The sequence below is a fragment of the Ylistrum balloti genome, unplaced genomic scaffold (assembly GCF_031769215.1).
Source record: "Ylistrum balloti isolate Yb309-2 unplaced genomic scaffold, AGI_CSIRO_Ybal_v1 Utg369742, whole genome shotgun sequence".
Classification (NCBI taxonomy): domain Eukaryota; kingdom Metazoa; phylum Mollusca; class Bivalvia; order Pectinida; family Pectinidae; genus Ylistrum; species Ylistrum balloti.
The window spans coordinates 1,505,908-1,529,728 of NW_026781951.1; the positions used below are offsets into that span (position 1 = coordinate 1,505,908).

The following is a 23,821-nucleotide window of genomic DNA, read 5'->3' on the forward strand; positions in this document are numbered from 1 at the left end:
ATTGGACTGAACAGTCATCTGACCGTTAGAACAAGAGGTCCATGGGCCTGAACAGTCATCTGACCGTTAGAACAGGTCCATTGGACTGAACAGTCATCTGACCATTAGAAGAGGTCCATGGGCCTGAACAGTCATCTGACCATTAGAAGAGGTCCATGGGCCTGAACAGTCATCTGACCGTTAGAACAAGAGGCCCATGGGCCTGAACAGTCATCTGACCATTAGAACAAGAGGTCGATGGGCCTAAACAGTCATCTGACCATTAGAACAAGAGGTCCATGGGCCTGAACAGTCATCTGACCATTAGAACAACAGGTCCATTGGCCTGAACAGTTATCTGACCAATAGAACAAGAGGTCGATGGGCCTGAACGGTCATCTGACCATTAGAAGAGGTCCATGGGCCTGAACAGTCATCTGACCATTAGAAGTGGTCCATGGGCCTGAACAGTCATCTGACCATTAGAAGAGGTCCATGGGCCTGAACAGTCATCTGACCATTAGAAGAGGTCCATGGGCCTGAACAGTCATCTGACCATTAGAACAAGAGGTCCATGGGCCTGAACAGTCATCTGACCATTAGAACATGAGGTCCATGGGCCTGAACGGTCATCTGACCATTAGAACAAGAGGTCCATGGGCCTGAACAGTCATCTGACCATTAGAAGAGGTCCATGGGCTTGAACAGTCATCTGACCATTAGAACAAGAGGTCGATGTGCCTGAACAGTCATCTGACCGTTAGAAGAGGTCCATGGGCCTAAACAGTCATCTGACCATAAAGACCTAACGTAGCTCAATTACTCTCAAGCTTACAAAGAAGATATTGTCAATTAATAAAAATTATTTTCAGTGAACTAGAAATCCTATTCCTTTACATGCTACAACACAAAATACAATGATTCCATGAAAAAGGTAATTCATATTAACAGACTTGGTAATAAACTGTGCCTGGCACCACTATTTATTCAAAAGGCTTACATTCTACCAGGTGCCACTGTTTATACAGTAGATTTATACTGTGTCTGAGTAGATTTATACTGTGTCTGACTCCACTGTTTATACAGTAAATTTATACTGTGTCTGACTCCACTGTTTATACATTAGATTTATACTATGCCTGGCTCCACTGTTTATACAGTAGATTTATACTGTGGCTGACTCCACTGTTTATACAGTAGATTTATACTGTGTCTGACTCCACTGTTTATACAGTAGATTTATACTATGGCTGGAGCCACTGTTTATACAGTAGATTTATACTGGGTATGACTCCACTGTTTATACAGTAGATTTATACTGTGTCTGACTCCACTGTTTATACAGTAGATTTATACTGTGTCTGACTCCACTGTTTATACAGTAGATTTATACTATGGCTGGAGCCACTGTTTATACAGTAGATTTATACTGTGTATGACTCCACTGTTTATACAGTAGATTTATACTGTGTCTGACTCCACTGTTTATACAGTAGATTTATACTGTGCCTGGCTCCACTGTTTATACAGTAGATTTATACTGTGCCTGGCTCCACTGTTTATATAGTAGATTTATACTGTGGCTGGCTCCACTGTTTATACAGTAGATTTATACTGTGTCTGACTCCACTGTTTATACAGTAGATTTATACTGTGCCTGGCTCCACTGTTTATACAGTAGATTTATACTGTGCCTGGCTCCACTGTTTATATAGTAGATTTATACTGTGGCTGGCTCCACTGTTTATACAGTAGATTTATACTGTGGCTGGAGCCACCGTTTATACAGTAGATTTATACTGTGGCTGACTCCACTTTTTATACAGTAGATTTATACTGTGTCTGACTCCACTGTTTATACAGTAGATTTATACTGTGTCTGGAGCCACTGTTTATACAGTAGATTTATACTGTGTCTGACTCCACTGTTTATACAGTAGATTTATACTGTGGCCGACTCCACTGTTTATACAGTAGATTTATACTGTGTCTGACTCCACTGTTTATACAGTAGATTTATACTGTGGCCGACTCCACTGTTTATACAGTAGATTTATACTGTGGCCGACTCCACTGTTTATACAGTAGATTTATACTATGCCTGACTGTTTTTTAATCATACACAACTGTTATAACTTACTAGTCTAAGGCTGCATTCCCATACAAAATCAACATACAAATAAACGTGCGTCAAGTCATGCTACCAAATCTGCCCTTATCACACAAGCAAAAATATATAGAATAGAAATGTTAACTAGTATCATCCATTTGTAATCAATGCTTCAGAAAAACACATGCCGTTTTCTTTTGTGAAAAGAAAAAAAAAAAGACTTTCTACAAAAATTTGTATATATTATTGTCGAAACGTTGATAACCTTTACATTGTAAGTGATACAGCTTTTAACTACAATCCACATGTACATGAACATTGGCATCAGTGTCCCATTCTGAACTCCTCCAAGAGTCTGTGCCACCATATCTCAGGCTGTGTTACCATCTCTCAGGGTCTACATCACTGTCTGTCCGAATCCAAGTCATTCTATCCCATAGCCTGTAACACCACCTCCCAGAGCCTGTAACATCACCTCCCAGAGCCAAGGTTACCATCTCCCAGAGCCTGTAACACCATCTCCCTAAACCTATGTCACCATCTCCCAGAGCCTGTAACACCACCTCCCCGAGCCAGTAACACCACCTCCCAGAGCCAGTAACACCACCTCCCAGAGCCAAGGTCACCATCTCCCAGAGCCTGTAACACCATCTCCCTAAACCTATGTCACCATCTCCCAGAGCCAGTAACACCACCTCCCAGAGCCAAGGTCACCACCTCCCAGAGCCTGTAACACCACCTCCCAGAGCCTGTAACACCACATCCCAGAGCCTGTAACACCATCTCCCAGAGCCTGTAACACCACCTCCCAGAGCCTGTATCACCACCTCCCAGAGCCAGTTACACCATCTCCCAGAGCCTGTAACACCATCTCCCAGAGCCTGTAACACCATCTCCCAGAGCCTGTAACACCATCTCCCAGATCCTGTAACACCATCTCCCAGAGCCAGTAACACCATCTCCCAGAGCCTGTAACACCATCTCCCAGAACCTATGTCACACTCTCCCAGAGCCAGTGTTACTGTTTCCCAAAGACTGTTATTGTTCCCAATTGCCTGTATATGTCACCGTCTCTCTGAGTCTGTATCCCTGTGTGTCACTGTGGTGACTATGGATACATGCTGTTCATCTGCAATGGTTATTTTTAATGACGAGAGCTGTACTTCCATGCAAAAGACAGAAACAAATTTTTTTCAGGAAAATACGGCCATGCATTGGTGGCAAACGCCAATGTTTATATGAGGTATATGTACAGGATAAAAAGCCGAGAGGAAAGATTTAGAAATAATAATAAACACTTACTGGATGTTATTTCAGCAGCACCGAGCCACTCCTCTCATCATAATTAGAAAAGGTTACAGGTTATTTATTACACAAAACTACAGATTCCATCTGGTATATTATATTAACAAACAGTAAAAATTGCTTCACAAAACTTCTACAAAACAAGAGACCTATAGGCCAAAATGCTCACCAGCACAGCTAACTATTGCTCTACACCTAAACTGAGAAACATCACAAGTATATATTTGAAATTTAGTTTTTAATTTATTTATTAATTACTTACTTTTTTTTCTTGAAGAAATGGAGATACATATGGTCAATTTATCCTTCCTCCTATTTATTTATGTTAATATCTTCATAATTTAATGATTCATTTGAATGTTTTATTACATTGTAAAGTTACTTTAAAGGTCAATATACAGGTCACCAAAGGTCATAGGGTCATAGGTTAAATAAGTCATCAATATTAATCAATATAGTGTAGTTTTCATTTGCACATCTTAGTACAATGTAAAAGTTATGGAAAAAGTCAATACAGTAAAACCCTGGCACTTACTCCAACCAATTACTTGAATAACACCAAATCGCTTTGTCTTGACCGTGTCCTTACATTTTCCTTGTTATTGACCTTCAGATTCCTCAAACCCTTATTTCATAAACTCCTTTTTATCCCAGTCGCTTAATATTCATATTATTTTTCCCTTGTATCTACTGAACGGATGCCATGCCTTCCACCTGTGTACGTGTTTCACATGACTGTATATGACTACAAGGTCCACTCTCCAAATTTCTTTCTGTGTCCAACAGTATAGCATTAAGGGATTAACCATGACATGATTACACATCTAAACTGCCATCTGCTACTCAAGATAATTGCTTTATATTGTCATTTCATATAAATTTGTATTTCCGATTGTCATAGGAAACCCAACCACTGTTAAAATTCAAGTTTGTTTTTGATATAAAATGAAATTATGGCATGGCACATATTTAGCCAGAGGGAATGATCTAGCCCAAGCCATTCTCTACTACATTTATCAATTTGTTAAGCAGATGAGATTTCATAACACACTACAGAGCTAACATTTCATTATCAATATTGTATGCTTTTCCTTTGCACATCTTAATGCAATGAGAATTTATGCCAAAGGTCAATACATAGGTCACTTAAGGCAAGGTCAGTGCATCATATAAAGTAATGTCATTGATTTGAAGGTTCCAGATTTGAATTACCTGATGTAATTGTACACAAGCTAGATATATATTTCCTCATGAACAATGCTAGTTGTTTTTTTCTCATTATGCTGATATATGCACATAAAGATAACTTGAGACCCTTGGGCTTTAACAGTCACCTTCGTTACAAAATATTTCAGTAAATTTAACCAATCTATCCTTCCCAGTAATTAACAAATGATGCTAAAAGAATCATTTTCCTACACAAACTGAGGTAAAAGTTTAACCCTCTTAAACACATTTTATGACTGTGACCTTGAAAGTTGGTCAAGGTCATTTGTTTTAACAAACTTGGTAGACCTTCATCCCAGCATGCCACAGGCCCAAATTCAGGAACCTAGATGTCTTGACTTTTCATTTCAGGAAATCTTACCAACGATATTTGAGATCTTACCTTGATTCAATAGGATCAGATTTATTCAAAATACATGAACAAGATAAAAAGCTTATCACTGTATTACCAGGAAAAAAATAACAATATGTCTGGTGTTTTAACATAGCCTTTCATCTAGTATTTTTAGCGATCTCTAACCATAATGTCAATGTTCAACACATAACAATTTAATTTCCTCATATCATGACCCTAACCTGAAAATGTTATTATTCCAACTAACAATTAAAGAAATTTGTGAAAATCGTAAGTTCTTGTCCAAGGTTCACAAGCCTGAAAACTGTATATGCTAGTTCAGTTTTGATTTTCTAAGTTGTAAAAAGAGATGTCACTATTTTATTTACATAGAAAACTGATCAAAATATTAGCAAAGCAGAATCAATATATCTTTTGTAAGATGACACAAAACTGCCATTATGTAATTTCTCATAATAAGGTAAAAATGTGTCTATCTTATAAAATATATGATAGAATGTGAGTAAAACCATAGTGGTATCTTTAACTATGCAATATCATAATCACAGGTATAAATTTGTTGATATATATACACCTGTATTATATCATAATCACAGGTATACATTTTTTTATATATATACACCTGTATTATATCATAATCACAGGTATAATTATGTTGCTATATATATATACACCTGTATTATATCATAATCACAGGTATAATTATGTTGATATATATATATACACCTGTATTATATCATAATCACAGGTATAATTATGTTGATATATTTACACCTGTACAATATCATTAGCACTGGTATAATTATGTTGATATATTTACACCTGTACTATATATATATATATATATATACACCTGTACTATATTATAATCACAGGTATAATTATGTTGATATATTTACACCTGTACTATATATATATATATACACCTGCACATAATGGTATAATTATGTTGATATATTTACACCTGTACAATATCATTAGCACTGGTATAATTATGTTGATATATTTACACCTGTACAATATCATTAGCACTGGTATAATTATGTTGATATATTTACACCTGTACAATATCATTAGCACTGGTATAATTATGTTGATATATTTACACCTGTATTATATATACATATATATACACCTGTACTATATTATAATCACAGGTATAATTATGTTGATATATATATATACACCTGCACTATATATATATATATACACCTGCACTATATAAATATGTACACACACCTGTACAATATTATTATCACTGTTATGGCATATACTGGTAATTAAGGACGAGATATATAAATAAGCAGTCATGAACATAGAGGGATCATGGCACCCACCAATTTTCCCCTCATACCATACGAGATACGAAGAAGAATGATCCAGCCCTTAACTCAAAGAGATGGTGATAACTAGAGCTGAGGAGCAGCTGATGGACTATGGATAAGACACGATGGACACTATGGACACAGGACAGTTTGAATCTGAGCCCAACATCTGGTGACACTGGACTAAAAAACTCCAGTAATCTTTTCTTTTTCTTAAAGAGGCCTTTTTTAGTGAAAATTAAGTTGTTCATCCAATTGTGTAAATAATGCTTCTTATGGCAATGAAAGAGAATGTGGGAAATGTTAAGTGTTATTGACAGCTGTCATGACTTAAGAAATGAAACTGAAGTCCAGCCTACAGCTCCTTATCCGATTCCTACAAGAGTTAGACAAGGCTCTCCTGGGTTGTAGCATTTTCATGAAAATTTTAGGGATGTCAACTCAAAATTATTATAAGAATATTTGTCTGATTAAGTATTTGAATCTTCGTTTTCATGTCAGTCCATATGGTATGCAATTTTCACTCTAAGCGGCAGTCGTTACACACTAGGCCCAGCGTGACAATCATTTTTTACCAATACACAACAGAATGGTACCTACAGTGACTCTATTTTTTTCCAATATAACGACAGTAACATATAACAAGAGGCCTAGCAGACCTGACAGTCACCCAAGATATGAAATATTGAATATAAAGGTTAAAGGGTAAGTAGCTTTTAGGTAGCATGATAAAGAAATTGTGACATTGATGGCAGTAAGCCAGTGTCAATACATGCACACCATCACTACTGTCATTCTGTGTTAATAATTCTTACAGAATTATTTCCTGTCAGAAATAAACGTTAACCTTCCCCCTCGGATGAAATGTTAAACCCATTTTGGTAATTAAAGCACCTTAAAAAGCTTCAATCCATGAAGAGCATTTGATTTTACCAAGCCTAGGTGTTGAAAGGTTTTTTGAAATTTAAGTCAATTGCACCAATTTTTGACCCCACTCATCAACCCCTGGAGGTCAGTCAGGATAAATGTGTGTATACCATCTAGCCATTATACCTTGCTCATAATTCTAACTAAGTTTGAAATATTTCTAATGGAAATTAAACAACGTGATGCACCAAACAAATATATCCCTCCATAAATGTCCAACAGAAGTGACTGACAATTAGTTAAGACTGATGTTCAAGACAATATTACAGGTATGGCTTTGATCTTTGTTGTATCACAAAGTGCAAAACTTACCTGGGTAGGGCTGGCATCAGGCCCTCTGGTGAAAGACTTATTAGTGTCATGATGAATTGTACAAGTATACAACTTTGAACACTAATAATACCTTAAGTTGATGGTTTAGCTAACAAAATTCTTTTCAAAATGAAAATTGTAAATTCGTCAACAGTGAACAGACTGATTTTAGTGATCTTCCACGAATTGATATATTACAATTGTCCCATTCAAATATCTGCCTACTGAACAAATATTTAAATATTTGAATACCATTGTCCCAATCAAATATCTGCCTACTGAACAAATATTTAAATATTTGAATACCATTGTCCCAATCAAATATCTGCCTACTGAACAAATATTTAAATATTTGAATACCATTGTCCCAATCAAATATCTGCCTACTGAACAAATATCTAAATATGTGAATATCTATTGACATCCCTAAAATTTTTTATTAACTCCTAAGTTAACTGACTGTAGCTTTGAGAAAGAGAGAAAACTTTAACAATACTTGACCTGCATATCATCATAACTATAGACATGAACCAGATCAGTTATATATCTGTGTCCTTTTAATAACAAGTAAATGAGTTTCAGCAAAATCACGATAAATTACGGACTGACAGGTAAGGGTAACACTATAGGACTCATCTGAGAAATGGCTGTGTAATAACAAGAGGCCCACAGGGCCTATATCTCTCAGCTGGTTTAGTTGAAATTATTTCACCTAAACTATATGAAAAGCATTTCAAAGATTTATATCTATCTTCTATAAGTCTCTGCCCCTCTGCCCCATGGGAAGATGACGTATTATCAATACGATATTGAATTTCCTTCATCTATAGATGTTTCAGTCCAAACAAAGATAAATTTCAATTATTCCTAAGAATAAGAACAATTTGAATTAATTCACTTTACTTCCCCTTTCATTTCCCATCTCTCCCTTTTTACAAAATTGATTCCTCTTCATCATAGGATGCTTCAGATCAAATTTGAGCAAAATTAAATTATTCCTATAGGAGGAATAGGATTTAAAGATTTGCTCCAATTCCCATCCTGGGCCCTGCCCTCATATTGATTTAACAAAATTGATTCCCCTTCACCCTTTGATGCCTCAGACCAAATTGAGTCAAAACTCTCTCAGTCATTCATGACTAGCAGTGATATGTATGAAGGTACAGACAATGTGTGCCATGGTATGCCAAAAGCTCCATTAGCCCTTTTGGCTGGGTGAACTAAAAACTAGTTGATATAAAATGTTCCATGTAGGTTAATTTAGCATATAGCCCAGATGTGAGCACAATATACCATGATGACATTTATATTATGGAAGCTGCTGGGAATACAATAGCTTCTGGACAGATTTCCATTTAGTATTTTTGGTTAACAGACAAGGTTAGCAGACCATTCACATAAGAACGACATGCTTTTTATCTAAAAAAAAATCCATATCTTACTTCTTGTGCTGACCGATGCCTATACAATATCTGTAATAAAATTTACAATGATACATAAAAGCTTGAAACCCGTTTCTGAAGCAGAATATCAAACCCGAATACAGAAGTACAATGTCAATCTACTCTTGATCCTATGAAGGAGTGTAAATGCCAAAATTCTTTCTTTTCACTTTTCTTATTTGAAGAGTATCTTTTCCATTTTCTTATTAATTTTTTTTATTTGCCATTTTGTTTCTGATCAGTCACAGAACTGAAAAGCCATAATGAGGGACCAAAGGGAACATACATATGAAATATGAGAAAAATCCATGAGGCGCTTTTCAAGAAATAGAAATAGCAAATTTTTCATCGGCAAAATACAAGTTAACCATTTTATTTTTGTGATCAGTTTGCAAGACCATAAGGGTACAATGTCAAACCAAAGGGAACCCACGCATAAAATCTGGGAAAGATTCATCTAGCATTATGTTAGAAATAACCAAAAAAAATTGCCACTGTCAATCAATCTGAATATACAACTAGGGACCAAGAGGAGAATGATCCGTTCAGTATTTCTCTAGAAACAGTAATAACAAATCATTACTGTAAAAATGGACATCTATTGGCCATTTTGTTTCTCTGATCACAACTCAGGACCACAAGGATGCTACATATAAAATTTATAAATGATTCATTATTTCTAAAGAATAGCAATAACAAACGGTTTACTATCAAAACCCATGATGGATGCCAGTTGGCTAATGTTTTTTGGGGTCAGTCCCGACATCAGACAATGCACAACTTGGGACCAAGAAAAGAACTTATATATACAACAGGGTCATGGCCCTAACAGTCATCTGACAATCGATGGGTGGACAGACAGACCACAGAATTTGCAGGTGGTGGTCTGACAAATCTGATGAATTCAAATTTTGAACATTCCTAGAAAGTATCAGAAACTCATCAATAGTAGGTTTTGTTCATGATAACAGTAATGCAATCATGTTACAAAATGGTTACTCTGGCTACACGTGAAAGTTTTGACCAGGCTAAAATATAACAACATATCCTGTTTCTTCTCCTTAACTGATCAAACACTGCAAATATTTATTTCATTGGTGTAAATGAAACTTGAGAAGTAGGTCAGACTTTTTGCTTAACATTAAATATGTTGGATTTTTGATGAAACTGAAAAACCAGATTTAGTCAGGACAATCTTGAAATCGCTTCATGCACATTTAATATATCATTGTCCCTTCCTAATATCGTCTCCGACCAATCAGGAGTGAAATCCACCAAGTAATTAAGAAGGAGTCTTAAAAGAAAAGTTTATGGACAGTGGAGAGCACATGACATTTTGGTCGTATCCACCGTATAAAACAGCATATTTACATTAACAAATATGTGCTAGTTTACAGTTACAATGTTTACTATGATATTTACGTGAGAAAGATCTCCTGGTGTACAGTAGGACAAAGTTTATTTGTTACTTACCATTCTATCAGCATCTGTCAGTAGTTTTTGGAAGTGTTCATCGTCTGTCAACCAGGATGGAAGTTCTGTTTCTCCTTCAAAACAAATAGTTATTTATTTAAGTAATTTAAATTCTCTTACACAACCAAATTCATAGTATTCATCAAATACAATCACATTTATCTTTTTTTTTTTTTTCAAATTCATACAGCTCCTCTGACACAAAATTGAAAGAACTTCTCTCACACGATAAAGCTCAGAACTTTTCCAACATGAAATCATTTTTTGACTAATGTTCAATTTATTTTTCACATAAATTTAAGTTAAAATTAAAATATCAATTATTGTCCTGAATCTATTTCAATAACAGGAGGCCAAAGGGGCCTGCATTGCTCAAATGGTTAACATAGCTACTCAGCCATTTAATAAAGAATTTCAAATGACAAATAATTTCAGATCTAATTTCCCTATTTTTGGGTACAAGCTTTGTGGTCAAACTGAATTCAGATTCACTAGTCATGAAAATTACTTCAGACCAACCTTGGACAATATCCTTAAACATCACTGATACAAAATTTGATTCCCATTCATTCAACAATGCTTCAGACGACATTTGGGCAAAATCTAATCGTTCCTGTAGAAGGAGTAGGATTTAAAGAATTTGCACTACGTCCCCTTTTTTGCCTTATATCTCTTGCCCGAGATGGTTGAGATTTTTGTTTATACAAAAGTGATTCCCTTCCACTCAACAATGCTTCAGACCAAATTTGGGCAAAATCTAACCATATCTACAGAATAAGAAGGAAGTTAAAGAACTTGCTAGATTTCCCCTTTTGGGCCCTACCCTTCAGGTACCTTCGGGCCGAGAACCAATATTTATTTAAACTTGATTCCCCTTCCTCCTAAGACATTTCTAACTAAATTTGGTGAAAATCACTTTATTCATTCAAGACTAGAACCAATTATAGTAAAGTTGATGGACCCTGAACACTGCGATGGGGCGTAAGCTCACCAAACCTTTTAACCAAGTGAGCTAACTAGTTAATCCTGTGTACATAGGTCCTTAACACTGCAGTAAAATCTTGATAATTCTGTTTACTACAGGACAATAAAAAATTATAATTCTACTAAATAGCAAAATACAGGTTAACTTATTACCAGATGTTGGCTGATTCAATTTCTTCTCAACTTTTGGTCTCAGTCTAGTTCATAAATGTTTGTAACAACATAACATATGTACATGATAAAAGTTCGGTATTATTTTTACCTTTTGCCTTGGCTTGCTCCAGGGTGACTGTCAGTTCTCTCAAGCGATGAATGTCGTCGTCCAGATGGCTCAGTTTCATCTGTGAAGCTTGAAGGTCAAGTTCAAGGTCAATGGATGTCCGAAGAGGAATCTTTTCACCTTTTGTACCACAGATAGTAGCCTATAACAAAGATTTTCACATATAATATTCTACAAGTCCCATTTGTGTTCAGTCCTACAATGTACAGAAACTTATAATATTCTACAAGTCCCATTTGTGTTCAGTCCTACAATGTACAGAAACTAATAATGTTCTACAAGTCCCATTTGTGTTCAGTCCTACAATGTACAGAAACTTATAATATTCTACAAGTCCCATTTGTGTTCAGTCCTACAATGTACAGAAACTTATAATATTCTACAAGTCCCATTTGTGTTCAGTCCTACAATGTACAGAAACTTATAATGTTCTACAAGTCCCATTTGTGTTCAGTCCTACAATGTACAGAAACTTATAATATTCTACAAGTCCCATTTGTGTTCAGTCCTACAATGTACAGAAACTTATAATGTTCTACAAGTCCCATTTGTGTTCAGTCCTACAATGTACAGAAACTTATAATGTTCTACAAGTCCCATTTGTGTTCAGTCCTACAATGTACAGAAACTTATAATGTTCTACAAGTCCCATTTGTGTTCAGTCCTACAATGTACAGAAACTTATAATGTTCTACAAGTCCCATTTGTGTTCAGTCCTACAATGTACAGAAACTTATAATGTTCTACAAGTCCCATTTGTGTTCAGTCCTACAATGTTCAGAAACTTATAATGTTCTACAAGTCCCATTTGTGTTCAGTCCTACAATGTACAGAAACTTATAATATTCTACAAGTCCCATTTGTGTTCAGTCCTACAATGTACAGAAAGGGCATTATTTCTAACAGTACACAATGATGTGGTAATTTATCTAAAATACATACCCTTTTCCACCTCAAGCTGCGGCGTTCTGCAGAGTGTCTCTGGAAGGGCCCTTTTTTAAAGTGAGGCATTGAACTATCACTGTCACTGCGATTCAGCTAAAAAAAGTCAAATAGTTACTTTTTAGGAAAACGAAAGGTTCTGCAGTGCTTTGTTCAAGTAATATCTTATACACACATGCACACACATCCTCTCACACAACCACATACCACCAAACATACAGGCATGTCACTACAGTCTAAACTCCTTATCTTGAAATTCAAGGGATCATTGAAAATATTTTGACTTATCTGAATTTCTATTTAAACAAAGTGTCCAAATTAGGCTGACGATATCAGTTTCCTGACATTGATTGTGGTTCAAACGAAGTAGGGCTAGGACAGCACAGTATACCGTGGTATAAACATTTAATCTATTATTTGAAATGGCAGTCAATAATTATAAACAGAAACAAATTTCTACTTTCTCCTTTTACTGTTTATTCATCCAAACCAGACACAATGTATAAAGCTACAGATCATATTAAGATTACTTTATTATGAATAAATAAACATGAAAAACGTGTCACTACAAAGTGTTTACCTGTTTTAGTCCTTTAGTAAACAGGCTCAAAAATCAGTTTCTCTCAAAATTGTGCAGATTTTGTCAAAACGTTTGTACTGGTTTGAAGGTTTAGTTTTTATCATTTCTTAAGATGCATGTAACCAAGCTAAATGTTTTCATGTCTTGTGTAATTGCGATACTTGTTTAACATACAGGTAAGTCACTGCTACAGGATGGCGACACTAATTAAGAAGCAAATTTTTAATTGGATAATTAAACTAGTAATTAACCACCTGAGATTAAATGTTGTGTGCTCTATGGACAGATATGCTGTAATCAGCCACGTTTTATGCACTGGTGACATTATTCTCTGTGTATGTATGGACTGATTTTGCCAGAAATTGTGCCAATGTTTTGACAAAAATTAGTTTCGAGAGAACGACTCAATGAAATTTGAGTCATCTGAACTAAAATTACAGAGTTTAGCTGGAAAAACATTGTGACTTGGAAATATTTCGACTCAAGTGATTTTGAGACAAGTTTCAACAGTATAATGAAGAGCATCATAAAGCTCACCACCAGAAGGACATGAAGCTCACCACCAGAAGGACATTAAAGGTGAAATTTGTGAACTCATGTGTGAAGTTTGGTATAAAGCGGAGAAGCAATGGAGTCTTCAGAGCAATGATGTGAAAATTTTGTTAGTTTCTATAAATAATGACCTAGTATTTGTCTGCACAAGGTCGGAAGTCAAAATTGTACCAGTAATGTTTGTGATTATATATGTGAACTTTTGTACTATTCAGTTTAGAAATGCAGTCAGTAGAGCAAAGCCATAAAAGGTTTTGTTATTTTCTTTTCATAGTAATAGTGACCTAGTTTTTGACTACACAAAGTTGGAAGTTGAACCTTTCTACAAGAGATGCTTGTGATCATGTGTGAGGAGTCTCATACCAATCAGTTCAGGAATGCATTCTGTGGAGTAGTAACATAAAAAGTTGATTTCTGTTTATAGTAACGGTGACCTTGTCATCACTAAGACCGATATCCTTGACTGAATGATACTACACAGAGGTTTCTTTCACTCCAGGCCATACCTAATTTACTACAGGAGATACTTGTAATCATATCCTTATTTACTATATTTACCTTGCAGACATAGCTATTGCCTGGCCTACAAGCCGGGGAGAAGGTTTGGGAGCGGCGAATTGTGCTGCTGCGAGAACTGGCCACACATGGCAGGGAAGGGCGATACTTGATGGTTGGCTGGGCTGTGGCATATATACCATCAGTATTGGTCTCCTTGTCACAGGTGGTCACCAGATCTTCCTGGTCAGAGTTCTCACTGTCAACCCTCTGCTCATACTGGCTGAGTATTCCTTGGATATGTAGATCATCATAGTCCTGTAAAATAACACAAATTTTTAATCAGCAAATAAAAGGCGATAGGTCACTTCAGACTTTGATCAGAAAAAAAAAATGCTGTAAGAGTACTCACTACTTCCTCTTCTTCATCCTCGTCAGGCCCCATAGAGAATCCTGTGTGATACTCCATGTCTTCCGGACCTAAAGCAATGAATATTGTCAAATTACTAAACTTCAAAACCATTAAGAAAATTTAATTCAGGACAAACTACTTATAATTCCTTCTCTCTTTCTGAAGTTCTACCCATAGTCTTATACTGTAGATAATTACCCCAAAAATTCTGTGAGTCTTTGAATTCAATCTCATGATTTTAACCTTGACATAGAAACTTATTTCAAGCAACAATGTCTTAATACAAATATCCTTAACTTGATTTCTCACTTGAGTAAATGTGCACGAGATGTCCTTGGTCCTAGCCTGATTTTTCACAAGATTAAGTGTGGGATGGCATTGGATCCAGTATGATTTTTTATAAGAGTTAATCTTAATCGGATGTTATTAGACCTAGTCTCTTGAGAGAGTAGACGTCAATAAGATGACATTGGACCTAGCTGATGTCTCGTGAGATAAGATGTCTATAAGATGACATTGGACCTAGCTGATGTCTTGAGAGAGTAGATGTCTATAAGAGGACACTGGACCTAGCTGATGTCTCGTGAGATAAGATGTGTATAAGATGACACTGTACCTAGCTGATGTCTTGTGAGATAAGATGTCTATAAGGTGATATTGGACCTCGATCGATTTCTCATCAGAACAGATGTGCGAGAGATGTAGTAGGACATTATCTGACGTCCATGTGGTGTTGTTGGACTTACCCTGATTTCTTGTCAGTGTAGATGTCTGTGATGATATGATGGTCGACTCGTCACTGCTTTCCTCCTTTAATGAAGCTACAGTAGGATGAGTATTTCTGAAGTGACTACAAAAGCAAGAGGTAAACATGGCCTGTATCAACCTCATGTAAAACTAGAACTGTCGCCAGGATGGCTGAATAATACACCCCACACTCTCCCCAGTCAACAATAGTCATTCCTTCAAGAGGCATTCATTTGGTCACCACGAATCCAAATGGTATTATTGTATTTGTCATCCCCCTAAACCTATTTTCAGCAAACTCAGATACTATCTTGTTTTTGACCAATCAGAAGCCTACAATGTGTTTCCATGGTAACACTCTCAGACCTTGGGGAGCATAAAAATAAAAACACTTAATCAGGACCATCTCTGATAAATTCCAGCTGATGTTAACAGGGTGAATTTCAGAAATTTAGAGCATGAGAAGTCTTGAGCATGTTGCATGTGCATGGAGGGATGAAAAAAAGACTTTATAGCTTGCCCCACTATATTATTTGACTTTACCTGTTGTCACGGGTACTATCCATGGCACGGTCCTCTACTGTTCTTTGTAATCGTGCTGATGAAGCCTCCAGTAGTTGCTTCACTTTATCAAGAGGTTCCGTCTGAAATCACAGAACATTTTGAAGTAGTACTCAAATTCTTGTCAGAGTTAATGAAGAGCATATAGTTCTGTTATGAAATTCAAATGCGTCTTTAAGTAATAAAAGTTAATTGAACAATACATCTATCTCTCAGAGGGATCTTGGCACCAACCATTGTTTAATCTTTGTTTTTAAGTTGGATCTTTTCCTTTTCTTTTCTGCTCTCCTTTGGTTTTGCTCTTAATTACACAAAATATAACATTTCTAGAAACTTAAAGAAACTGCTATAACAAACCATGATAGACAAATTCTGGATGTAAGAAGTCTGACAATACTTTATCTTATCATCATTACAAGTTTGGACTTAAGGACAGAGCGCAAACAGTGCCATTTGTCATCTTGTTATAATAGTAGTGCCTCCACAGTAGAATACCTATACAGAGTATTGTTTCAACGATGGATAGTGCCGGGTTATGTCGGGAGTCAGCACATGGGTGTTCCCATTTCTACGGAGAATGGAACCCCCATGATGTCTGTCCCCTTTGCCTGCCTTGCAGCCAGACTTTGTCGTGTGAACTTTGTTTGCACACAGAGTCTACTGCCAAGGCTCCCATGCCTGTCTGGCGAATATCCCGCCGGAAGAGGGATTCATCCTCTTCTTCCGGTAGGGGGAAGTAAGCCTTCTAAGTCTTCCGCCTCCGGTTCTGAACCCTTGGGTGTTTTAGGCATTCCTGCCGGGGTTGCTCTCGTCCCGTCGAGCTCCGCCCTCGAGCAGGGGGTGGTATCAAATTCACAGATGCAATAATTATACCTGTTGTGATGATGAGTCACAAAGTCAATACTATACCTGTTGTGATAATGGCTCACAAAGTCAATACTATACCTGTTGTGATGATTGGTCACAAAGTCAATACTATACCTGTTGTGATGATGAAATCGGTGGAAAGTTGTTTGAAGAAGGCAAGGATGATTTTTCTGATGGTGCAGAACTCTTATCGTCCTTTTGACTGTCCAGAAGAGGCTTACTGGTGGTGGAATCTGACTGCATAAACTTGAAACTGAGTACATTGTACCACCGTATGGACGAGATGCTGGCATCAAAGTCAGCCAGGCTTACTTGTGCACATCCCTATTTAAAAAAAAAAAAAAAACTCTTAATTCTGTCAGTAAAATATTATTGTTAATCACAAAATATTGGTAAATGCTTTAATGACAAGAGGCAAAAAGGGCCTTCATCACTCACCTGAATATTCCAACTTTCTTATAAAAAGATTTTTATTCACAATGATACTGCCAAGTTTTTCCCAACAGATGAAGAACATCTATATACAAGCAGAAAAGAATGATTCCAAACACTTACATGTACCTTTATTTCCCATACCCAGGTCACCTCTAAAAGGAGCCTAGGCCCTTAATTTACAAAAAAATAAGTTCTATTCCCCTAAGGATAAACTCAAAACCAAATCTGGTAAAAAATACTTCAAAAACCTACAACGGAAGAGTACCTTTGGGTATTCAGGATATTCAAAAGATTATTTAAGTTCTAGGCCTATGACCCTGAAAATAGGTTGAGATTGAGGTCAAAACCTTTAGACTGACAATAATACTGGTTGGTGGTTTCTATAACAGAAATGATAACATTGGTTGGCGGTATTTTTTGAGGACATAACTTAAAGGTGTTTGTTTTATTCATGACTTACCAGACACTCTTTGCCAAGTTCCTGATGCAGGCTCCACACATGAACCTGCAGTGTTTTGTTCTGTAGTTTTGATTTAGCAACTTTTGTTCGGAATGCCTGACAGAAGGAAGGATGTTTGAGGTCAGAAGATGGCTGTGTTTCCCACATCAGGTCCATGTTTTGGGGTAGAAGGGCAGCCTTTATATATCTATTTCATATAAAAAGCAATAATTTTCAATGATTCCTTAATCACAAAGATCAATTAAGAATAACTGTGTTTGTTATCTGTTCAGAACAATTAATTTTGTTATCTGTTCAGAACAATTGATTTTGAGATCTGTTCAGAACAATTGTTTATGAGATGAATTGAGAATTGAGAAGATCTGTTATGCTGAGATCAGACAGAGAGAAAATGTCTACCTCCTGTCTCTACAATAGTATCAACTTACACTTTGCTTCCTGCAGAGAAAGCTAATGCTGATAGATTTCGGGCCTGTTCCAGTACCACCACCAAACTGCCATCAACGTGATCATATCTACACATAACAAACAGAATTATACAGTTATTTCCATGATGACTTGATACTTTGTAAATGGTGAATCTGACCCACTGGGGTGCCAAAAAGGGAACAGAAAATACAATATTTATATAAAATTTTAAGAAAATTCACCTCCTCCCCAGGGAGAAATGTTTGGCCTTTGAGTGATGAAATTCAAAATTTGGCAAAGCACCTAATACCCTTCAAATCACAAAGAGCGTTTGATCCTGCAATAACTGGGTGTTGAGAAGAAGATTTTTGATCTTGAGTCAATTTGATCCCTTTCGGCCCTGCCCATCAGCCCCTTGGGGACAGCCAAGAGCAATAGGCGCATACCATCAAGCCATCATCCTTCACTCATACTTCTAACCCAGTTTGAAATATTTCTAAATTATGCTCAAAATCTATTTTTCCTGTAGTGAACTTTACTCCCTCCCAAAGGGGAATTGTGAGACCCTAGGAATGACAACATTTGTCCAAATTTTAGTCTGAAGCATCCTTGGGCAAAAGGGCACATTCAGGCCAGGTGATCTAAAAATCCTTTTCTTCCATAATGATTAACTTCCAATGATAACTAATTATGCTGTAATAATTAACAAATATCACAACATACTGATAGATTTTGAGTTTCATATCATGATCATTCCGTCATCCCGCTGTATTATGACTTGTCAAATTAATAGCGAAAGTTTTGTTTTGTAAACAACCTACTATTTTTCAAATTTTGTTTGACTTTTTGAATTTTAAACAAAAAAAGAAATGCATCATGTTGATTGTTTCTAGTCTATCAGGTTTATACCAATTTCTTGTGCTTTTCATTCTAGTAACAGGAATATCAAGTTACTGACTCTAATCTTAAGATTTTAATCTGACAATAAAATTTAACTTTTCTTCCTTTTAACATCACTAAAGTTATCATCACAATCCGAAAGTATCACAAGTTAGTATCGTGTTACATATCATAAACTTTTTTGTAATAGTCAGAATTACCTCAGTTTTATCTGTATTTGAGCACTTTCTAAATTCATCTCCAATGCCTCATCCAGTACATCCCTGAAACACAATGAAACAACAGAATTCTCTGAAAAATGTAACAAACAGACAGACCATATGTATATATACAACACTGTGACAGACAGAAAAAGATAATTAATATTATCAACCTTGGTAGCCCTAACTCCAAGTCAAGGTAATTAATATTATCAACCTTGGTAGCCCTAACTCCAAGTCAAGGTAATTAATATTATCAACCTTGGTAGCCCTAACTCCAAGTCAAGGTAATTAATATTATCAACCTTGGTAGCCCTAACTCCAAGTCAAGGTAATTAATATTATCAACCTTGGTAGCCCTAACTCCAAGTCAAGGTAATTAATATTATCAACCTTGGTAGCCCTAACTCCAAGTCAAGGTAATTAATATTATCAACCTTGGTAGCCCTAACTCCAAGTCAAGGTAATTAATATTATCAACCTTGGTAGCCCTAACTCCAAGTCAAGGTAATTAATATTATCAACCTTGGTAGCCCTAAAATCAAGCATGCTACAAGCCTAATAATAGGAATTTGGGCATTTTGGTTATTGGGAAATAGTCATTTAAAGATTTTAACATATTTGACCCCTGACCTTGAAAGCAGGTCCAGGTCATTCATCTTAACAAACTCAGTAGCCCTTCATCTCATCATGCTACAGGCCCAATACCATGCAGCTTTAAGCTTTTGGTTATTGAGAAGAAATCATTTGAATGGAAAGTTTATGCATGGCACACGACAACAGACAAAACACAGTGGCTATATGTTATTCTGACCCTTTGGGTCAAATGACCTAAAAATCTATCAACACTTTATCATCCTGCTCCAATTCACCGTTTTAAGTACAGTTGCAAGCTCATGCCAATAACTGCTGCACATAAAAAACCCATTCCTTTCTGCCTGAAGAGTTCATCACAAGATAGCATAGGTTAACTTTAGCATCACTAAACACCACAAGCTTTGATAAAAAAAATTTTTGCTATGTTCAAACTTAAGACTTGTGCTTGAGATTTGAGGAAACATTCATGATACCAAAGCTTTTCTGTAACAACTCCCCTCACCAACCAACACCCTCATGACCTTGACCTCAAAAACCAGTTCCCTTCTAAACAATTCATCCAAGTTTCCTTAGTAAGTTCCTTCACTTATAAGTTTCCCAACTGACCACTCCTCTATCTAACCTACTTCCTTTCCCCATCAAAGATCAGTTCCCTCATTGAGTCCCTTCACTAAGTCCCCTCACTACCTCCCTTCATTAAGTCCCCTCACTGAGTCCCTTCACTAAGTCCCCTTACTGAGTCCGTTCACTATGTCCCCTCACTGAGTCCCTTCACTAAGTCCCCTCACTGAGTCCCTTCACTAAGACCCCTTACTGAGTCCCTTCACTATGTCCCCTCACTGAGTCCCTTCACTAAGTCCCCTCACTGAGTCCCTTCACTAAGTCGCCTCACTGAGTCCCTTCACTAAGTCCCCTTACTGAGTCCCTTCACTAAGACCCCTCACTGAGTCCCTTCACTATGTCCCCTCACTGAGTCCCTTCACTAAGTCCCCTCACTGAGTCCCTTCACTAAGTCCCCTCACTGAGTCCCTTCACTAAGTCGCCTCGCTGAGTCCCTTCACTAAGTCGCCTCACTGAGTCCCTTCACTAAGTCCCCTTACTGAGTCCCTTCACTAAGTCCCCTTACTGAGTCCCTTCACTACATCCCCTCACTTAGTCCCATCACTAACCAGTTATCTCCTTACAACATCAGGCAAAGTTATTCAATTATAACCTAAAAAGAGAAGATTAAGATATTAAATACTAACCTCTTAGTGATGTTCATCGATGCCTCAAACACTCCACTGTCCCCTGCCACCGACTCATCACTGACAGCAGCGGAAACACTTCGGGTATTTCCACCTGACAGATTATTCCCCACACCTGAGCTACTCTCACTGATCGGACTGAGTGGCGGATTAGACATCACTTCCATATTATCTGGATATTGAGGAGGAGGAATCTTCTTGGGTCCAGATGTTTGTGTAGCTGGATCTAGAAGTTGTTCCCCTGCCCCAAGTACTGGCCTATTGTTGAGAGAGGCCCCGATAAACAGATTAGTCCTTGCACTGTTTTCAGAGCTGAGTTGATGATAAGGAGCATCTAACACTACTTTTGATTGCTCAGTTTCTGTACTATTAGTACTATTTGTCGTACTTGGATTCAAGCTGCTGTTATTACCAAAGAATCCAACGCGCTGCCTCTCCACAGAGGTGATGTGGTCCTGGTAAGACGGGGGTGGACCTACATCATATGGAGACATTGGGGGAGAAACTGATGATAATGATGAACGTGATGATATTGACCTCATGGATGAAGATAGTTCTGTATTGCTGGCCTTGATACTCTCCATGTACCCCCGGGTTGCAGCTGATGTGATGTCTAACCCAGCCTGTGGGTTCTCGTGTATAGGAGAAATACTGTGTCCTTTCAACAACTTTTCTAACCTACGGTGAAGGTCATGAAGATTGGTTTCTGACGACTGCTGCTGGTAGATATCAACCATGCTGAGTGAGGTGAGGGAACTATGGCTACAGGAGGAAAGGGAGCCAAGGGATCCTAGACTAGAGCCTGATGACATGGACAGGGTACTCACAGAGAGGCTGAAATAACAGAATTACATGTAGTCTGGACAGGGTACTCACAGACAGGCTGAAATAACAGAATTACATGTAGTCTGGACAGGGTACTCACAGACAGGCTGAAATAACAGAATTACATGTAGTCTGGACAGGGTACTCACAGACAGGCTGAAATAACAGAATTACATGTAGTCTGGACAGGGTACAACAGAATTACTGAAATAACAGAATTACATGTAGTCTGGACAGGGTACAACAGAATTACTGAAATAACAGAATTACATGTAGTCTGGACAGGGTACAACAGAATTACATGTAGTCTGGACAGGGTACTCACAGACAGGCTGAAATAACAGAATTACATGTAGTCTGGACAGGGTACTCACAGAGAGGCTGAAATAACAGAATTACATGTAGTCTGGACAGGGTACAACAGAATTACATGTAGTCTGGACAGGGTACAACAGAATTACATGTAGTCTGGACAGGGTACTCACAGACATGCTGAAATAACAGAATTACATGTAGTCTGGACAGGGTACAACAGAATTACATGTAGTCTGGACAGGGTACTCACAGACAGGCTGAAATAACAGAATTACATGTAGTCTGGACAGGGTACTCACAGACAGGCTGAAATAACAAAATTACAAGTAGTCTGGACAGGGTACTCACAGAGAGGCTGAAATAACAGAATTACATGTAGTCTGGACAGGGTACTCACAGACAGGCTGAAATAACAGAATTACATGTAGTCTGGACAGGGTACTCACAGACAGGCTGAAATAACAGAATTACATGTAGTCTGGACAGGGTACTCACAGACAGGCTGAAATAACAGAATTACATGTAGTCTGGACAGGGTACTCACAGACAGGCTGAAATAACAGAATTACATGTAGTCTGGACAGGGTACTCACAGACAGGCTGAAATAACAGAATTACATGTAGTCTGGACAGGAAGTACATGTAGTCTGGACAGGGTACTCACTGTCAGGCTGAAATTACAGAATTACATGTAGTCTGGACAGGGTACTCACAGACAGGCTGAAATAACAGAATTACATGTAGTCTGGACAGGGACAGGGTACTCACAGACAGGCTGAAATAACAGAATTACATGTAGTCTGGACAGGGTACTCACAGACAGGCTGAAATAACAGAATTACATGTAGTCTGGACAGGGTACTCACAGACAGGCTGAAATAACAGAATTACATGTAGTCTCTGAAATAACAGAATTACATGTAGTCTGGGTACAGACATACAACAGAATTACATGTAGTCTGGACAGTACTCACAGGTATAACAGAATTACATGTAGTCTGGACAGGGTACTCACAGACAGGCTGAAATAACAGAATTACATGTAGTCTGGACAGGGTACTCACAGACAGGCTGAAATAACAGAATTACATGTAGTCTGGACAGGGTACTCACAGACAGGCTGAAATAACAGAATTACATGTAGTCTGGACAGGGTACTCACAGAGAGGCTGAAATAACAGAATTACATGTAGTCTGGACAGGGTACTCACAGACAGGCTGAAATAACAGAATTACATGTAGTCTGGACAGGGTACTCACAGACAGGCTGAAATAACAGAATTACATGTAGTCTGGACAGGGTACAACAGAATTACTGAAATAACAGAATTACATGTAGTCTGGACAGGGTACTCACAGACAGGCTGAAATAACAGAATTACATGTAGTCTGGACAGGGTACTCACAGAGAGGCTGAAATATCAGAATTACATGTAGTCTGGACAGGGTACTCACAGACAGGCTGAAACAACAGAATTACATGTAGTCTGGACAGGGTACTCACAGACAGGCTGAAATAACAGAATTACATGTAGTCTGGACAGGGTACAACAGAATTA

General features: G+C 37.4%; 1 protein-coding gene across 3 annotated transcripts in view; it reads right to left on the reverse strand.

Moving 5' to 3' along the window:
* The window catches only part of LOC132543191 (protein WWC2-like), a 48,138-nt gene that overhangs the window by 10,116 nt on the left and 14,201 nt on the right, over window positions 1-23,821 (reverse strand). Inside the window, exons 11-24 of one of the 3 annotated variants that reach the window (XM_060206664.1) lie at window positions 21,123-21,956; window positions 19,279-19,341; window positions 18,199-18,285; window positions 17,771-17,957; window positions 16,990-17,199; window positions 15,991-16,091; window positions 15,447-15,550; window positions 14,701-14,768; window positions 14,352-14,606; window positions 12,662-12,757; window positions 11,702-11,861; window positions 10,456-10,529; window positions 8,983-9,012; window positions 3,392-3,422 (exon numbers count right to left, since the gene is read on the reverse strand). In XM_060206664.1, the coding sequence (XP_060062647.1) occupies window positions 3,392-3,422; window positions 8,983-9,012; window positions 10,456-10,529; window positions 11,702-11,861; window positions 12,662-12,757; window positions 14,352-14,606; window positions 14,701-14,768; window positions 15,447-15,550; window positions 15,991-16,091; window positions 16,990-17,199; window positions 17,771-17,957; window positions 18,199-18,285; window positions 19,279-19,341; window positions 21,123-21,956 (2,300 nt within the window). The remainder of the gene's footprint in view (window positions 1-3,391; window positions 3,423-8,982; window positions 9,013-10,455; window positions 10,530-11,701; window positions 11,862-12,661; window positions 12,758-14,351; window positions 14,607-14,700; window positions 14,769-15,446; window positions 15,551-15,990; window positions 16,092-16,989; window positions 17,200-17,770; window positions 17,958-18,198; window positions 18,286-19,278; window positions 19,342-21,122; window positions 21,957-23,821) is intronic. The other 2 variants (XM_060206663.1, XM_060206665.1) reach the window with 2 other exon arrangements.